At 45.2% G+C, this 13,751-nt stretch overlaps 1 protein-coding gene across 2 annotated transcripts in view; it reads right to left on the reverse strand.

Annotated features, from left to right (window-relative positions):
- USP22 (ubiquitin specific peptidase 22) overlaps positions 1-13,751 on the reverse strand; it is a 45,291-nt gene that overhangs the window by 25,803 nt on the left and 5,737 nt on the right. The window contains exon 2 of one of the 2 annotated variants that reach the window (XM_030297057.1): positions 739-871. The exons of the other annotated variant lie outside the window; for it this stretch is intronic. Within the exon in view, the coding sequence (XP_030152917.1) occupies positions 739-871 (133 nt within the window). The remainder of the gene's footprint in view (positions 1-738; positions 872-13,751) is intronic. 2 annotated transcript variants of the gene reach the window in all.

Here is a 13,751-nt window from a genome sequence, read left to right on the forward strand (position 1 = left end):
AGTCCAGCAAAGAGGACTGAGTCCTTACATTCCATTTCTACTACCTAAAAAGGCCTAAAAACACCTTTAACTGGCAATGCCGAGCCGCCGTGAAGTAATAGCTCTTTGGCCTGGACCTCGTGAAAGTGACTTTCTTAAGGCCAGCCGAAGAGCCTCCCCATCACTCAAGAGAAAACATCGCACATACTAAAGGAGAGAGACACTGAACGAACACGGTCAGAAAAGAAAGCCAAGAGCAAAACTCCGCTTCGTGTAATTTCCAGAATGTGCGACAGCTTGAACCTGCAACTACACGAAACAATTGATCTTGATGCCACGGTGCCGTCAGCCTTTTCGTGACTCTGTATTATCGAGAACCATGAAAATCCACCATAGGAAGCAATAAAAATCACTCAACTCCACGCTGGCGTTAATAACTAACATTGCAGGGCTCCTGTTTGGCTCAATCGGTTAGGAGTCTGACTCTTGATCTCAGCTCAGGTCACCATCTCACGGCTGGCGGGTTCGAGCCCCACATCGCGCTCTGTGCTGATGGCACAGATATCAACATCCACTCGAGAGCCCCAAGGCCAGCTGGGTGCATAAGCCTGTTGAGTTCACCTGTTCATCAACTCGCCCCTGGAGTTGCACGAGGACTTCAGACAGGGCCCCGGATGAGCTGGGAGCCACGACTCAGGGAACAGCAGGCCGGGTAGTGGCCGTCCCCACACCAGGGACACTCATCAGAAGGCGCCTTACCCAGGTTGTGCCGCTTGGACTTCGCATGCTCGTGAATATGTTTCTTTGTGAAACAGCCAAAGAAGACGCAGTGCAGGCAGGAGTGGAGCCTGTTCAGGTGGACACCACAGACGTGACACACACACGACTTTGCCTGAAATCGAGAGAAGAGAATCAGGAGCCAGCGCATGGCACGACGGGCCTTCTTACCAAGAAAGCGGTCGAGCAAAGTGACCCGTGTGGGGAAAGGAGATCACAGCATACCCTGTACAACCTGAGAGACCCTCCGTTAACCCTTTCAACTGCCCCAGAATGTACATGAGCTCATTTAGCTCAAAACTAGGTCCATGTAAAAAACCTCAGCCCAGGGGCGCCTGGGTGGCTCATTCGGTTCAGCATCTGACTTCACTTTGGGTCATGATCTCGAGAGGGGCAGGTTCGAGCCCCACGTCGGGCTCTGTGCTGACAGCTCAGAGCCTGGTGCCTGTTTCCGATTCTGTCTCCCTCTCTCTCTGTTCCCTCTGCCACTCGTGCCCTGTCTCTCAAAAATAAATAAATGTTATGGGGCGCCCGGGTGGCTCAGTTGGTTACAACATAGAACTTCGGCTCAGGTCATGATCTCGCGGTTTGTGGGTTCGAGCCCCGCGCTGGGCTCTGGGCTGACAGCTCGGAGCCTGGAGCCTGCTTTGGATTCTGTGTCTCCCTCCTCTCTGCCTTTTCCCTGCTTGTGCTCTGTCTCTATCTCTCAAAAATAAACAAATGTTTAAAAAAAAAAAAAAAAGCTCATTTACCACGTAAAGCTTGAGGAGCCATCAAAGTCTTCGTGTTCTCCTCCTGAGTCCCGACAGGGCACCCCAACCCTCTCAGCTCCTGTCCCCACCCCAGCCCGGCGGCTCCAAGCCTAGTCACCCTTACATGGATGTCACTGCGCGTTTGATATTCCAGGTCACAAGACCACAGCAAAGTTAGAAGCAATCAACCAACCAACACACAGGGACGTTGAGTCAAAGCGATACAGAAGAAGAAGAAAAAGAAACAGTTTGTTGCCAAGAACTAGACCACAGAAACCTAAAACTCTAATCTCAGCAACTGCGAGTCGTTAGGATTCTCATACACCCAACCATCCAAGAACGCCACTGCTTTCTCGCACAATATGACAACCACACCGTAGTCACTATAAACTCCCTGCAGATTATGAAATTCAATTTCCAACCTCCGACACGGCAGCACGGAATACAATTCTCCTCTGTTCTGACAGGTGGGCGGGAAGCAGGGAGACGGAGGAAAGCGGAAAATGAACAGGGTCCAGGGAAGGGAAGGTTACAACAGAAAGGGCTGCCCGCACAAGCAATCCGTACTACCCGCCACGTGCACTCTAGACCCTGGTGCCGGGGGTTTCAGAGGACTTAACCTCATTCAGTCCTCACAACCCTCCCACCCCCCCAACCCACCCCGGGCGGGGGAAAGGCTTTAGGCTCTTCCGACACCCGAAGAAAGCTATTGTATATGCTTGTGACCATGGGGGTGGGGGACACAGGGAGAACGTGGACTGGGACGCACCTACCCCAGCAGCCCCCTCACCCTGGAGGCAGCCTACTCCTAAGCTTCACTCTGCACACACAAGAAGGCAAGTGCCAAGCCCAGGGGTGACAGGCTGTGCCTTCACCTAGAACAGAGGGTGTGGAGGGAGGAGAGGGTCTGGGACTAGGCTCAAACCACATTTACTATAAAACATGAACCACAGGGGCGCCTGGGTGGCGCAGTCGGTTAAGCGTCCGACTTCAGCCAGGTCACGATCTCGCGGTCCGTGAGTTCGAGCCCCGCGTCAGGCTCTGGGCTGATGGCTCGGAGCCTGTTTCCGAGTCTGTGTCTCCCTCTCTCTCTGCCCCTCCCCCGTTCATGCTCTGTCTCTCTCTGTCCCAAAAATAAATAAAAACAAAACAAACAAACAAAAAAAAAAAACATGAACCACAGTTTTTACTTAGATGGAAGCTGCCTTATGGGCAGGGAGGGTGCACGGATGAACTCCTTGAAGACAACAGAGCCTAGCGCCTGAAGCCTGAGGTCGGAAGACAAATTAGGTGAGCCAGAACCACGCTGTGGCCGAATCGCAGACGTTTCTGCACGTCAGGTTCTCCGAATGCCCACCCGGCCGGGAGCTGGGAAGAGGTCCAGATCCTGCCCAGGAACACGGGATGGAGCAAGGCCCGAGGGGCATCCCGAGGACCACAGACCCACACCACTCTCAGGGTGCCAAGGCTGATCCATCACCTTTCAGCTGCTGGTGGTTTTATCTCTGGGCCCAAATTTAAACCTGATCGTTAAGGGGCGCCTGGATGGCTCAACTGGCTAAGCGTCCGACTTTGGCTCAGGTCAAGATCTCGAAGTACGCGAGTTCGAGCCCCGCATCAGGCTCTGTGCTAACAGCTGAGTCTGCAGCCTTCTGACTCTGTGTCTCCCTCTCTCTCTCCCCTTCCGCATTCACACTCAGTATCTCTCAAAAACAAACATTAAAAAATAAATAAATAAATAAACCCGATCATTAAAACCGTATTTCTTCTTGGGGAAACAATTACTCTCAATGGTCAGTACTTACGTTTGTTGATACAAAGAAGCTACCTCTGAGAACCCCGTAAGGTTCGCCCCCAATGCAGGACTTCCCAGTAACACCACCACGGACACGTGGGGCCTGGTAACTCTTTGCGTGTGTGTGCGGGAGGGTGTGGGCTGTTTCCTGGGCACCACGGGATGGCCAGCAGCATCTCTGACCTCTGCCCACAAGATCACAGGTGGCACCCTCCTGCCGGCTGAGAGCCACCAGTCTAAAGCAAGGCCACAGGAGGCTGCGGTTTGTGTGGAAGACTTTTCTGAAGTGCCGTAGTAATACAGTTAGTAGTTGTATCATCTATTCTTCCAGTGACAAATCGAAGAGATTAATTCACTGTGACTGCTTTCAGGAATACAGAGAACGTTTTTAAATTACATATACAATTATATTTGATGTAAACAAATCATATAGGTATCAAGGAAAATTCCCCGTTAGTTGTAAATACTATAAAACAACAGATTCCTGGAGATTCTTAGTTACCACCACAAGCTAGAATCTGTTTGCCATTCACTACAATTACAGATAGAAAGAATAGGAAAGATTAAGAGGTATCCTTTATTTTTACCACTCAGGATATTTTAAAGGCATTATCATGATTTTAAAAAATTCCTCTAAGAACTTGAAACAGTAAATCCAATTCTATAGAACGAGAAAATTCTACAGTAGCATTGCCCTGAAAACATAAGCTTATCTGAATAAGTACATAACTATCACACTTAATAATTTTCCCTTAAAACACACAAAAAGGTTGTTTTGGGTTTTTTAACGTTTATTATTGAGACAGAGCATGAGGATGGGAGGGGCAGACAGAGGAGGAGACACAGAATCCTAAGCAGGCTCCAGGCTCCCAGCTGTCAGCACACAGCCCGATGGCAGGGCTCGAACTCACATACCGCGAGATCATGAGCTGATGAGATTCGAGCTGGCAGGGCTCGAACTCACATACCGCGAGATCATGAGCTGAGCCAAAGTCAGACACTCAACCGACTGAGCCACCCAGGCGCCCCTACACACAAACAGTTTTTAAAACAGATAAAAATTAAACTCTGAATTTTAAATGTAAAAATATGCCACCTGTTCTTTTGCAGAATTTCATGAAAGAAAAATCTCCCTAAAGAAAAAGATCTTAGCTGCACAAAAAGAAACTAGCAATTACAAAGAAGCAGATCAGCTCCAGCTAAAAACACAGAAGGGGCGCCTGGGTGGCTCAGTCGGTTAAGCTTCTGACTTCAGCTCAGGTCACTATCTCGTGGCTTGTGGGTTCAAGTCCCGTTTGGGTTTAGTGCTGACAGCTCAGAACCTGGAGCCTGCTTCAGATTCTCAATCTCTCTATCTCTCTCTGTGCCCCTCCCTGCTTGTGGTCTCTCTCTCTCTCAAAAACAAAACAAAACAAAAAAAACCCACAAGTAAATAAACATTTAAGCACACAGAAATTTATCATGTCCTGATATTATCAGGTCAGGGAAAGAAAGCCTAAAATATAAATAAATACACACACATATTCAATATTCAGCTAAATCTTTTTCATTTAAATAAAGTTCATGCTCAATACTTTTTTTTTTTAAGTTTTATTTATTTTGAGAGAGAAAGTGTGTGCATGAATGGGGGAGGGGCAGAGAGAGGGAGGGAGGGAGGGAGGGAGCGGGAGAGAGAGAGGGAGAGACAGAGAGAGAGAGAGAATCCCAAGCAGGCTCTGCGCTGTCAGCACCAACTAAGCCACCCGGGTTCCCTGCCCCCCCCCCCCCCCGCCACTCAATACTCCTTTTAAGGCAGCAAATCAGATTTTATTACATGGTGCACCCCTGACATGTTCACCACTGATGTATGTCACAAATCTATTATCCATAAACACGAATGACTTTGCCACACACCCTGGCCATGAACAATTCTTGAACTGGCGTTTGAGCATAAATGGACACCTTTTATAAGCCACTGACTCTAACACCAAGGGGGTCAAGTGAGAAAGAATGGGAGCCAGCTTGAGGAATTCCCACTAGGCAATTCTGGTACAATTTGAACATAAAAATGAATACAAATGGATTACAGTGCACCTGGGTAGCTCAGTCAAACAACGGACTCTTGATCTAGGCTCAGTTCATGATCTCAGTTTGTGAGACCGAGCCCTACACAGGGGTCTGTGTGAACAGGGTGGAGCCTGCTTGAGATTCTCTCCCTCCCTCTCTCTCAAAATAAATACTTGAAGAAAAAAAATGGATTATACACTGAATAAGAAAGAATCCCCAAGTCCATTCTGATATTACTACATACACACACACACACACACACACACACACACACACACACACACACACAGTCTTAACAGACCTGTTCACAGGAGAACTCCCAACTAATCAATGTAGTAGGAAGGACAAAGATACAAATGCAGAATCTTCACTTTATAATCATCACGGTAATAATGGGTTCAGGCAAGAATCAGCCATGGATGCTAAAACCACAGGGTAGAAAAATACTGGGTCACTCACAATAGTTAGAAAGAAGAAGAAAGAGCCCAAATGTTCATTAAAGGATGAATGCATACACAAAATATTACATATACACAACGGAGTATTATTTGGCCATAAAAAAGAATGAAGTTCTGATACCTGCTACAACATGGATGAACCTTGAAAACATAATGCGAAGTGAGAGAAGCCAGACACAAAAGGACACATATTGTGTGATTCCGTTAATATAGAATGCTCAAAAGAGGTAAATCCAAAAAGACAGAACAGACATTAGAGGCGGCCAGGGGCTGGGGAGAGAGAGAGAGAATGGGGAGCAGATGAAAGTGATTTGAAAGTTGGTAGAGATAGGATGATGACTGTACAACATTATGAATACATTGAATTGTTCATTTTATTTTTTATTTTCAAATTTTCAATTTTATTTTACTTATTTACTTATTTTTTATTTTAAAGAGAGAGAGAGAGCGCACGCGCGCGCACAAGCAGGGAGAGAGAATCCCAAGCAGGTGCCATGCTCAGCGTGGAGCCCAATGCAGGGCTCAATCCCGTGACCTGAGCTGAAATCAGGAATCAGACACTCAACTGAATGAGTCACCCAGGCGCCCCATGAATAGTTCATTCTAAAGTGGTTATTTTTTAAGTTATGTGAATTTCAACTCAATTTTAAAAAGATACACTGTATACACTGTATGTTAGCCAACTTGACAAATTGTATTTTTTATTTTTTTTATTAAAAAAAATTTTTTTTAAATGTTTATCTTTATTTTTGAGACAGAGAGACACAGAGCATGAGCAGGGGAGAGGCAGAGAGAGAGGGAGACACTGAATCAGAAGCAGGCTCCAGGCTCTGAGCTGTCAGCACAGAGCCCGATGCCGGGCTCGAACTCGTCAACTGTGAGATCATGACCTGAGCCGAAGTTGGACGCTCAACCAACTGAGCCACCCAGGCACCCTGACAAATTATATTTTAAAAAATACACTAGGGCGCCTGGGTGGCGCAGTCGGTTAAGCGTCCGACTTCAGCCAGGTCACGATCTCGCGGTCCGTGAGTTCGAGCCCCGCGTCGGGCTCTGGGCTGATGGCTCAGAGCCTGGAGCCTGTCTCCGATTCTGTGTCTCCCTCTCTCTCTGCCCCTCCCCCCGTTCATGCTCTGTCTCTCTCTGTCCCAAAAATAAATAAACGTTGAAAAAAAAAATTAAAAAAAAAAATACACTAGGGGCGCCTGGGTGGCGCAGTCGGTTAAGCGTCCGACTTCAGCCAGGTCACGATCTCGCGGTCCGTGGGTTCGAGCCCCGCGTCGGGCTCTGGGCTGATGGCTCAGAGCCTGGAGCCTGTTTCCGATTCTGTGTCTCCCTCTCTCTCTGCCCCTCCCCCGTTCATGCTCTGTCTCTCTCTGTCCCAAAAATAAATAAAAACGTTGAAAAAAAAAATACACTAAATGACTTACATATCCGTGTGTGCATGCCCTAGTACACATGTGGATGTGTGAACATATGTCTGTATATAAGTGTACTGGGGCACTAGATATTTAATTTCAAAGTATCACCCCAGAGATCACTTCTGTTAATTGAAAAGGCAAAAGAGAACTCTGGCCAACAAACACCACCTCATTCAAACCCTAACATTCCCCAAAACAAACAACTGCTGAATCTAGATAGATGTGTATGATACTCATTTTAGTATTCTTGCTATTTCTGTAGGTTTCATATTTTTTAAAATAAATCAAGGGAAAACAACCATTAAATAATACATACCTTAAGACTCAATTAATTCCAGTCCTAAGTTTAGGTATAAGAGAAATGGGAACTTACACATGACAGAAATACATGTATCAAGGACACCAAAAGCCACATAAAAGAGTATCATAATGGTAATACCCCAAATGTGAAAATAATAAAATATTCATCTGTAGCAAGAAGAATAAGCTGTAGTAGGGCCACTGAGTGGGTACCAGAGCAACGAAAAGGAATTCACGGTACATCCAGCAAGGGATGACCTCACAACAGAGCACGGAGGCGGCTGGCCACAGAAAATTACATACTGCCGGCTACCGTCATACAAAGTCCTAAAGCCAGCAGAGGTAATTTCACGGTCACGCGTGGGTGGATAGTAGATTCTCCTGAGGGAGGAGGGTTGGGACCAGGAAGGGGATCAAAGGGGACACCTGGAGCGTTGGGTGTCAACTCTCCTCTGTGCGGCCAGGACATGAACATGTTCACTTCACAGAAATTCACCAAGGAGTATGCTTCTTCAAGAGGAGAAATAAAAAGGGGCCCTGGGTGGCTCAGTCGGTTGAGCGTCCAACTTCGGCTCAGGTCATCATCTTATGGCTTATGAGTTCGAGCCCCGCACCGGGCTCTGTGCTGATGGTTCAGAGCCTGGAGCCTGCTTCGGATTCTGTGTGTGTGTCTCTCTCTCTCAAGAATAAATAAAAAACATTAATATAATAAAAAAATTAAAATTAATAGGAATAAAAACCCATAATACAAAATAATAAACAGAGATAATGTATATGGTTAAGCTGAGAAACACAAACCAAATATTATGAAATTTACAAGGAGAACCACATCAGGTGAGTGAACACTGGGGAAGTCAGAAAGGTCTGTATACAAGAGCAGAAAGCTCAATTCTATGGAATTCTATAGAACAAGTGTTTCTTACAAGGGGTGTGAACTCAATTCATATGGAGTCAAGAGAATTAACTCAAAATGGGAAGGAGGAAAAGCGTTTCTACATGGACCTAATTGCTTCTTCTGGGTGACCATTGTTCATGTGTGTAAAACCCAGGACACTCAACTGCAGGGCACCTACCAGTGAAGGCCTTTTACTGAGTTGATGGATTCAACAATTAAGAGACCAGTTCTCAGGGCACCTGGGTGGCTCAGTCAGGTGAGCATCCAACTTTGGCTCAGGTCATGATCTCACAGTTTATGAGTTCAAGCCCCACGTCTGGCTCTGCTCTGGCAGTGCAGAGCCTGGCTGGGATGCTCTCTTTCTCTATCAAAATAAATAAATAGGGGTGCCTGGGTGGCGCAGTCGGTTAAGCGTCCGACTTCAGCCAGGTCACGATCTCGCGGTCCGTGAGTTCGAGCCCCGCGTCAGGCTCTGGGCTGATGGCTCAGAGCCTGGAGCCTGTTTCTGATTCTGTGTCTCCCTCTCTCTCTGCCCCTCCCCCGTTCATGCTCTGTCTCTCTCTGTCCCAAAAATAAATAAACGTTGAAAAAAAAAATAAATAAAATAAAAAAAAACCAAAATAAATAAATAAAGTAAAAATGTGGACACGTATCTACCTCATACAGCTATTACGAGGGTTAAAAGATCCGATGCTTTTCATGGACTGAGAACACTGCCCATGGGATTTGTAAGGCTGACAGTGGCTCCCTAAAAGGTGTGTCCCTGTCTTAATCTCCAGAACCTGTGAATGTTACCTTATTTCAAAAAAGTATTTTGCATATGTAATTAAGGGTCTTGAGATGAGATTATACCTGATTATCTGGGATGGCCCTAAATGCCATCCTGAGTGTCCTTGAAGGAGAAAGACCCTATACACAGGAAAGAAGCCAAGCTGAAAGAGGAGGTCAGAAACTGGAGGGGATGGGGCCGGGTCGGCCGCAGGCCAGGAGTGGTTCCCCTGCCCCCAGAGCCCCCTGGAGGGGCGTGGTCCTGCCAACACCAGATTCTGGGATCCTGGCCTCCAGAACTTGTTTTGTTCTAAACCAGTTTGTGGTCACTTGCTAAAGCAGCTGCAGGAAATAATACGGGGTTGACGTTAGCTATTATTATTCTCACTCCCGCAAAGGCTAGACACCCCTGCACCACACACCGGCCATCTGAGTGGGCCAGGGAGAGGCACAGGGACATCTGCTTTCTGGAACAGTTGGCTGCCGCGGACGGCAGGTTTCCCCGATCAGCTGATCTTACAGCTTCCTGCCAGGGAGGCACTGCACACAGTCCTGGATCTGCAGAGGCAGAGGGATTCCGGAGGCTGGTGGGGGATCCAGGAAACTCAACCTGGAATCTACTGCTCTTGGAGTCCTCGAAAAGATTTTTGTATTAAATCCCTTTCTCCTAGGAGTTACTTCAAGTAGATTCAGGAGCCCACAAGTAATCCTGAAACGCAACGGGGATTTTTATGGATAGGAGAAGCAGATAGGATCAATGATTTAACAGTTCTGTTTGCAGCTATAGGGATGGGGCTAGAGAGGACTGTGCTAGGCAAAATAAGCTGGAGAAAAACAAATATCATAGGATTTCACTCAAGTGTGGAATTTAAGGAACAAAACAATCGAACAAAGGAAAAAAAAAAGAGAAAACAAACCAAGAAAGACTCCAAACTATAACTAATGGTCCCCAGAGGGAAGGTGGCTGGGGGTGTGTTAAATGGTTGCTGGGGGTGGGGTGGGGCAAGGTGGCTCAGTAGGTTAAGCATCCAATTTCTGGCTCAGGTCATGATCTCACTGTTCATGAGTTGGGCCCAAGTCAGGCTCTGTGCTGACAGCTGGGAGCCTGGAGCCTGCTTCGGTTTCCATGTCTCCCTCTTTCTCTGCCCCTTCCCTGCTCACACTTTGTCTCTCCCTCTCTCAAAAATAAACATTAAAAATTTTTAATTAAAAAAATAGGTGCCAGGGGTTAAGGAGGGCACTTAGGATGAGCACCGGGCGATGCACAGGTGTTGAATCACTGTATTTTACACCTGAAACGAATATTACAGTGTATGTTAATTAACTGGAATTTAAATAAAAACTCAAAGGGGCGCCTGGATGGCTAGGTCGGTTGAGCATCAAACTTCAGCTCAGGTCTGATCTCACCATTCATGCTGACAGCTCAGAGCCTGGAGCCTGCTTTGGATTCTGAGTCTCCCTCTCTTTCTGACCCTCCCCGGCTCACTCTCTGTCTCTCACTCTCTCTCAAAAATAAACATTAAAAAAAAAATAAAAACTTAAAAAAAAAACAGTTATGAGTTTACATAGTACAAGAAATGCACTGAAAGTCCATTCATTTGGCCCCAATATTAACAGCATTTCTTTGGATACCTTAATCTCTATTATCTCTTTTCTCACACCCTCCTCGCTACCCCAAGAAGGATCGGAGGGGGCAGAAGGCGCATGGCCCTTTAAGTCAAATACAGGTAGACTCACCCATAGGATGACTCAGGTGTGCAGTGAATTCTGAGTCCAGCTTAAAGAAAACTACAAACAGGAGACAGCACCTTAAGAACTAATGCACATTTCACATATTACCCGTGACCGGAACTACCACTAAATCTGACAATTGTAAAGAAGGTATGTTTAATTGTTACGCATTCTCTTCAATGACTTTTTCAAGGGCTCAATATACTCTTTTACCATCATAGACTCTGATCTAAGCAAAGGGACAGGAAGACGCAACATTTTCTACATGAACTGAGGCACTAAAAGGCAAAAGACGTAACTGAAATTAAACAATCTCTTCAAATTTCCCAGTCTCAGAAAGCAAGACTTGGGCCTTTGAATCTCAACTAAAATAGATTTAGTCCAACTCCTTCAAGGTACAAATGTGGCAGTGACATCACTGTGATATAAGAAAATACATACTGTATTCTGGTCTTCCTTCAAAGTTCCAAGCACGGAGCTCCTAAACCCCTTGGAATGTTTAAGTGATGAGATTGAAAAGGGTGTCTTTTGTTATTGAAACAAGTCCCTTTCAACCAGTAAGTTATCTTAATGAGGGGATAAAGCTCAGGGAGAGCCTCAGGGTGGGGTCTGGATGTTAGGGAACCAACAGTGTGATCAGAGGGCTGGAACTTTCAGTCCTATCCCAACCTCCACCAAGGCCCAATGATTTGATCAATCATGTCTGTGTAACGATTTGATCAACGCCTGCTTAATCGATCATACCTTAACTGATCATTATGAATGAAGCCTTCATAAAAATGCTAACAGAAAGGGTTCAGAGGGCATGTGTGTTGATTGATGCACCCACGCACTGGGAGGGTGAAGCACCCTCCACTGAGACCCTCCCGGGATCCAGGACCCTCGTGTGCCCAGGACCCTCCCGGACCTCATCCTAAGCACCTCTTCATCTGCACCCTTTGGACTATCTTTTAAAATAATCTAGTAAACATGAGTAAATGTTTCCCTGAGTTTGTGAACCATTTTAACAAATTACTGAACTCGAAGAAGGGGGTCCTAATCAGTTGCAAACAGGTGACAACGTGGGCTGGATATCAGGTTTGTGTTTTGCTGAGATTAGAGTATACTTGGGAATACTGGAAAACATTCCAGAATAAATTAAGGGGGAATATGAACTCCACACTCAAACTAATCTAATTTGAAGGTTCAGACTTGATGTTCACTATCAGTGCCCTTGGATAGATTAGGAGACTTACCTGCCAAGCCTACCTAAAAAAAATGTATCATGAGTAAAAAAAAAAAAAAAAAAGTGTATCATGAGTAACAAAACCAAAATGAATTTATATATGAAAAATGCTTTACAAAATATAAAATACTATGTAAATATAAAGTACTATCATCATAATGAGAAATCAGTGAATTTTTAAGGCACAATTAGGCAGTCAGAGGGTGCCAGGATGGAGTGTGGCTATGACAAAAGAATCTGATATTACAAATAAATGTATGCTATAACTCCAATGTAACTGGTGTGGGACAAGTTGCCTAAATAACTTGGAAATGAGTGGAGAGTGTAAAACTAAAGCCCAAAGGAGCCATACCTAACCCTAACGATGCTTCTCAAAGGTGGGGGGGGGGGGCAGATAAACAATTCTGAAACCACTGTTAAAGGGGAAAATTTTCTCTCTACCCTTTAAGATTCTTCCAGCTGGTCTAAGATTTAAATTGATACGAGACATATTAACAGAAGAAAAAAAAAATTACTTATGTGCACACGGAGACCCAATACTGAAATTAAGACCCAAAGAAATGAAAAAAGACTGGTAGTTTTTATACTTTTTAGACAAAGAAACAATAAATCTGAGAGGAATTGACAGGACAAAAACTTATGTTCAGGAACTTCAATTAAGAAGGAATTCCACACAGAATCTGGGCTGGGGTAGTAAATTGGTAAAAAGTAACAAAGGTTGTTCACCCTTTTTGGTTCTAAATTCCCCACGTCTGACCATAAAGATGTCTCTTTAGCTCCTGGTACAAAGAGGGTGCCTTTTGACATGGAAGATTTATTTCCTGCTTTCTGGAGATAAAGGAGGATCAGAATGTTCTTGCATAGGTGGTTTTTAAGGAACTTTTAATTAAAAATAAACAATATGCCAAAGTGTCACATTTGGGGGTGGCCTACCCTTGCCCCCTATACATGTACACTGAAATTAAACAGATAAGTACGTGGATGGTTGATAACTTTCTATGTTGGACAGAGATGTTACAGATAAGTGAAAGGAGAAGACTAGAATGACCCATGTGGTACTGGATTAGAGTTGGGAGACATCACTACAAACTCAGGTATAGTTTAATAGGAGTGGAGGTGAATAGCCATGGACTTGTGTGTACGTGAATTAGTATATGCCAGCCAATTCAGAGCTGTTTCTTAGCTCTGTCCCCCGAGGGCTGAGAAGCCACAACATTGGTACCAACAAGCACAGCCACTGCCCAAACTATAGATTCTAATTCTATTCTCCAATAAAAGGAACTGGGACTCCTTGGAGAAATGGCAGATTCTAAGACCGGGGCGGAAAATATACAATATAAGCCTAGAAAGTCTGACGGTACCAGAAAGGACGGATGTCCTCAAAAACAGCCACCAACCGACCAAAAATTGGTGAGGGTATGTCAAAGTGACACAGAAGACAACCGGAAGAACTCTCACTGGCTAAAGCTGGAACAGCCTGAGCAACAAAAGAGAGCACTGGATTATAACCCATAGTATAAAACATCCCTGAGTCCATACTGATACACATGGTTAAATAAATACTAAAGGAATGAGAAAGTACAAATATTTCCTATATAAAATTT

The sequence above is a fragment of the Lynx canadensis genome, chromosome E1 (assembly GCF_007474595.2).
Source record: "Lynx canadensis isolate LIC74 chromosome E1, mLynCan4.pri.v2, whole genome shotgun sequence".
Classification (NCBI taxonomy): Eukaryota; Metazoa; Chordata; class Mammalia; order Carnivora; family Felidae; genus Lynx; species Lynx canadensis.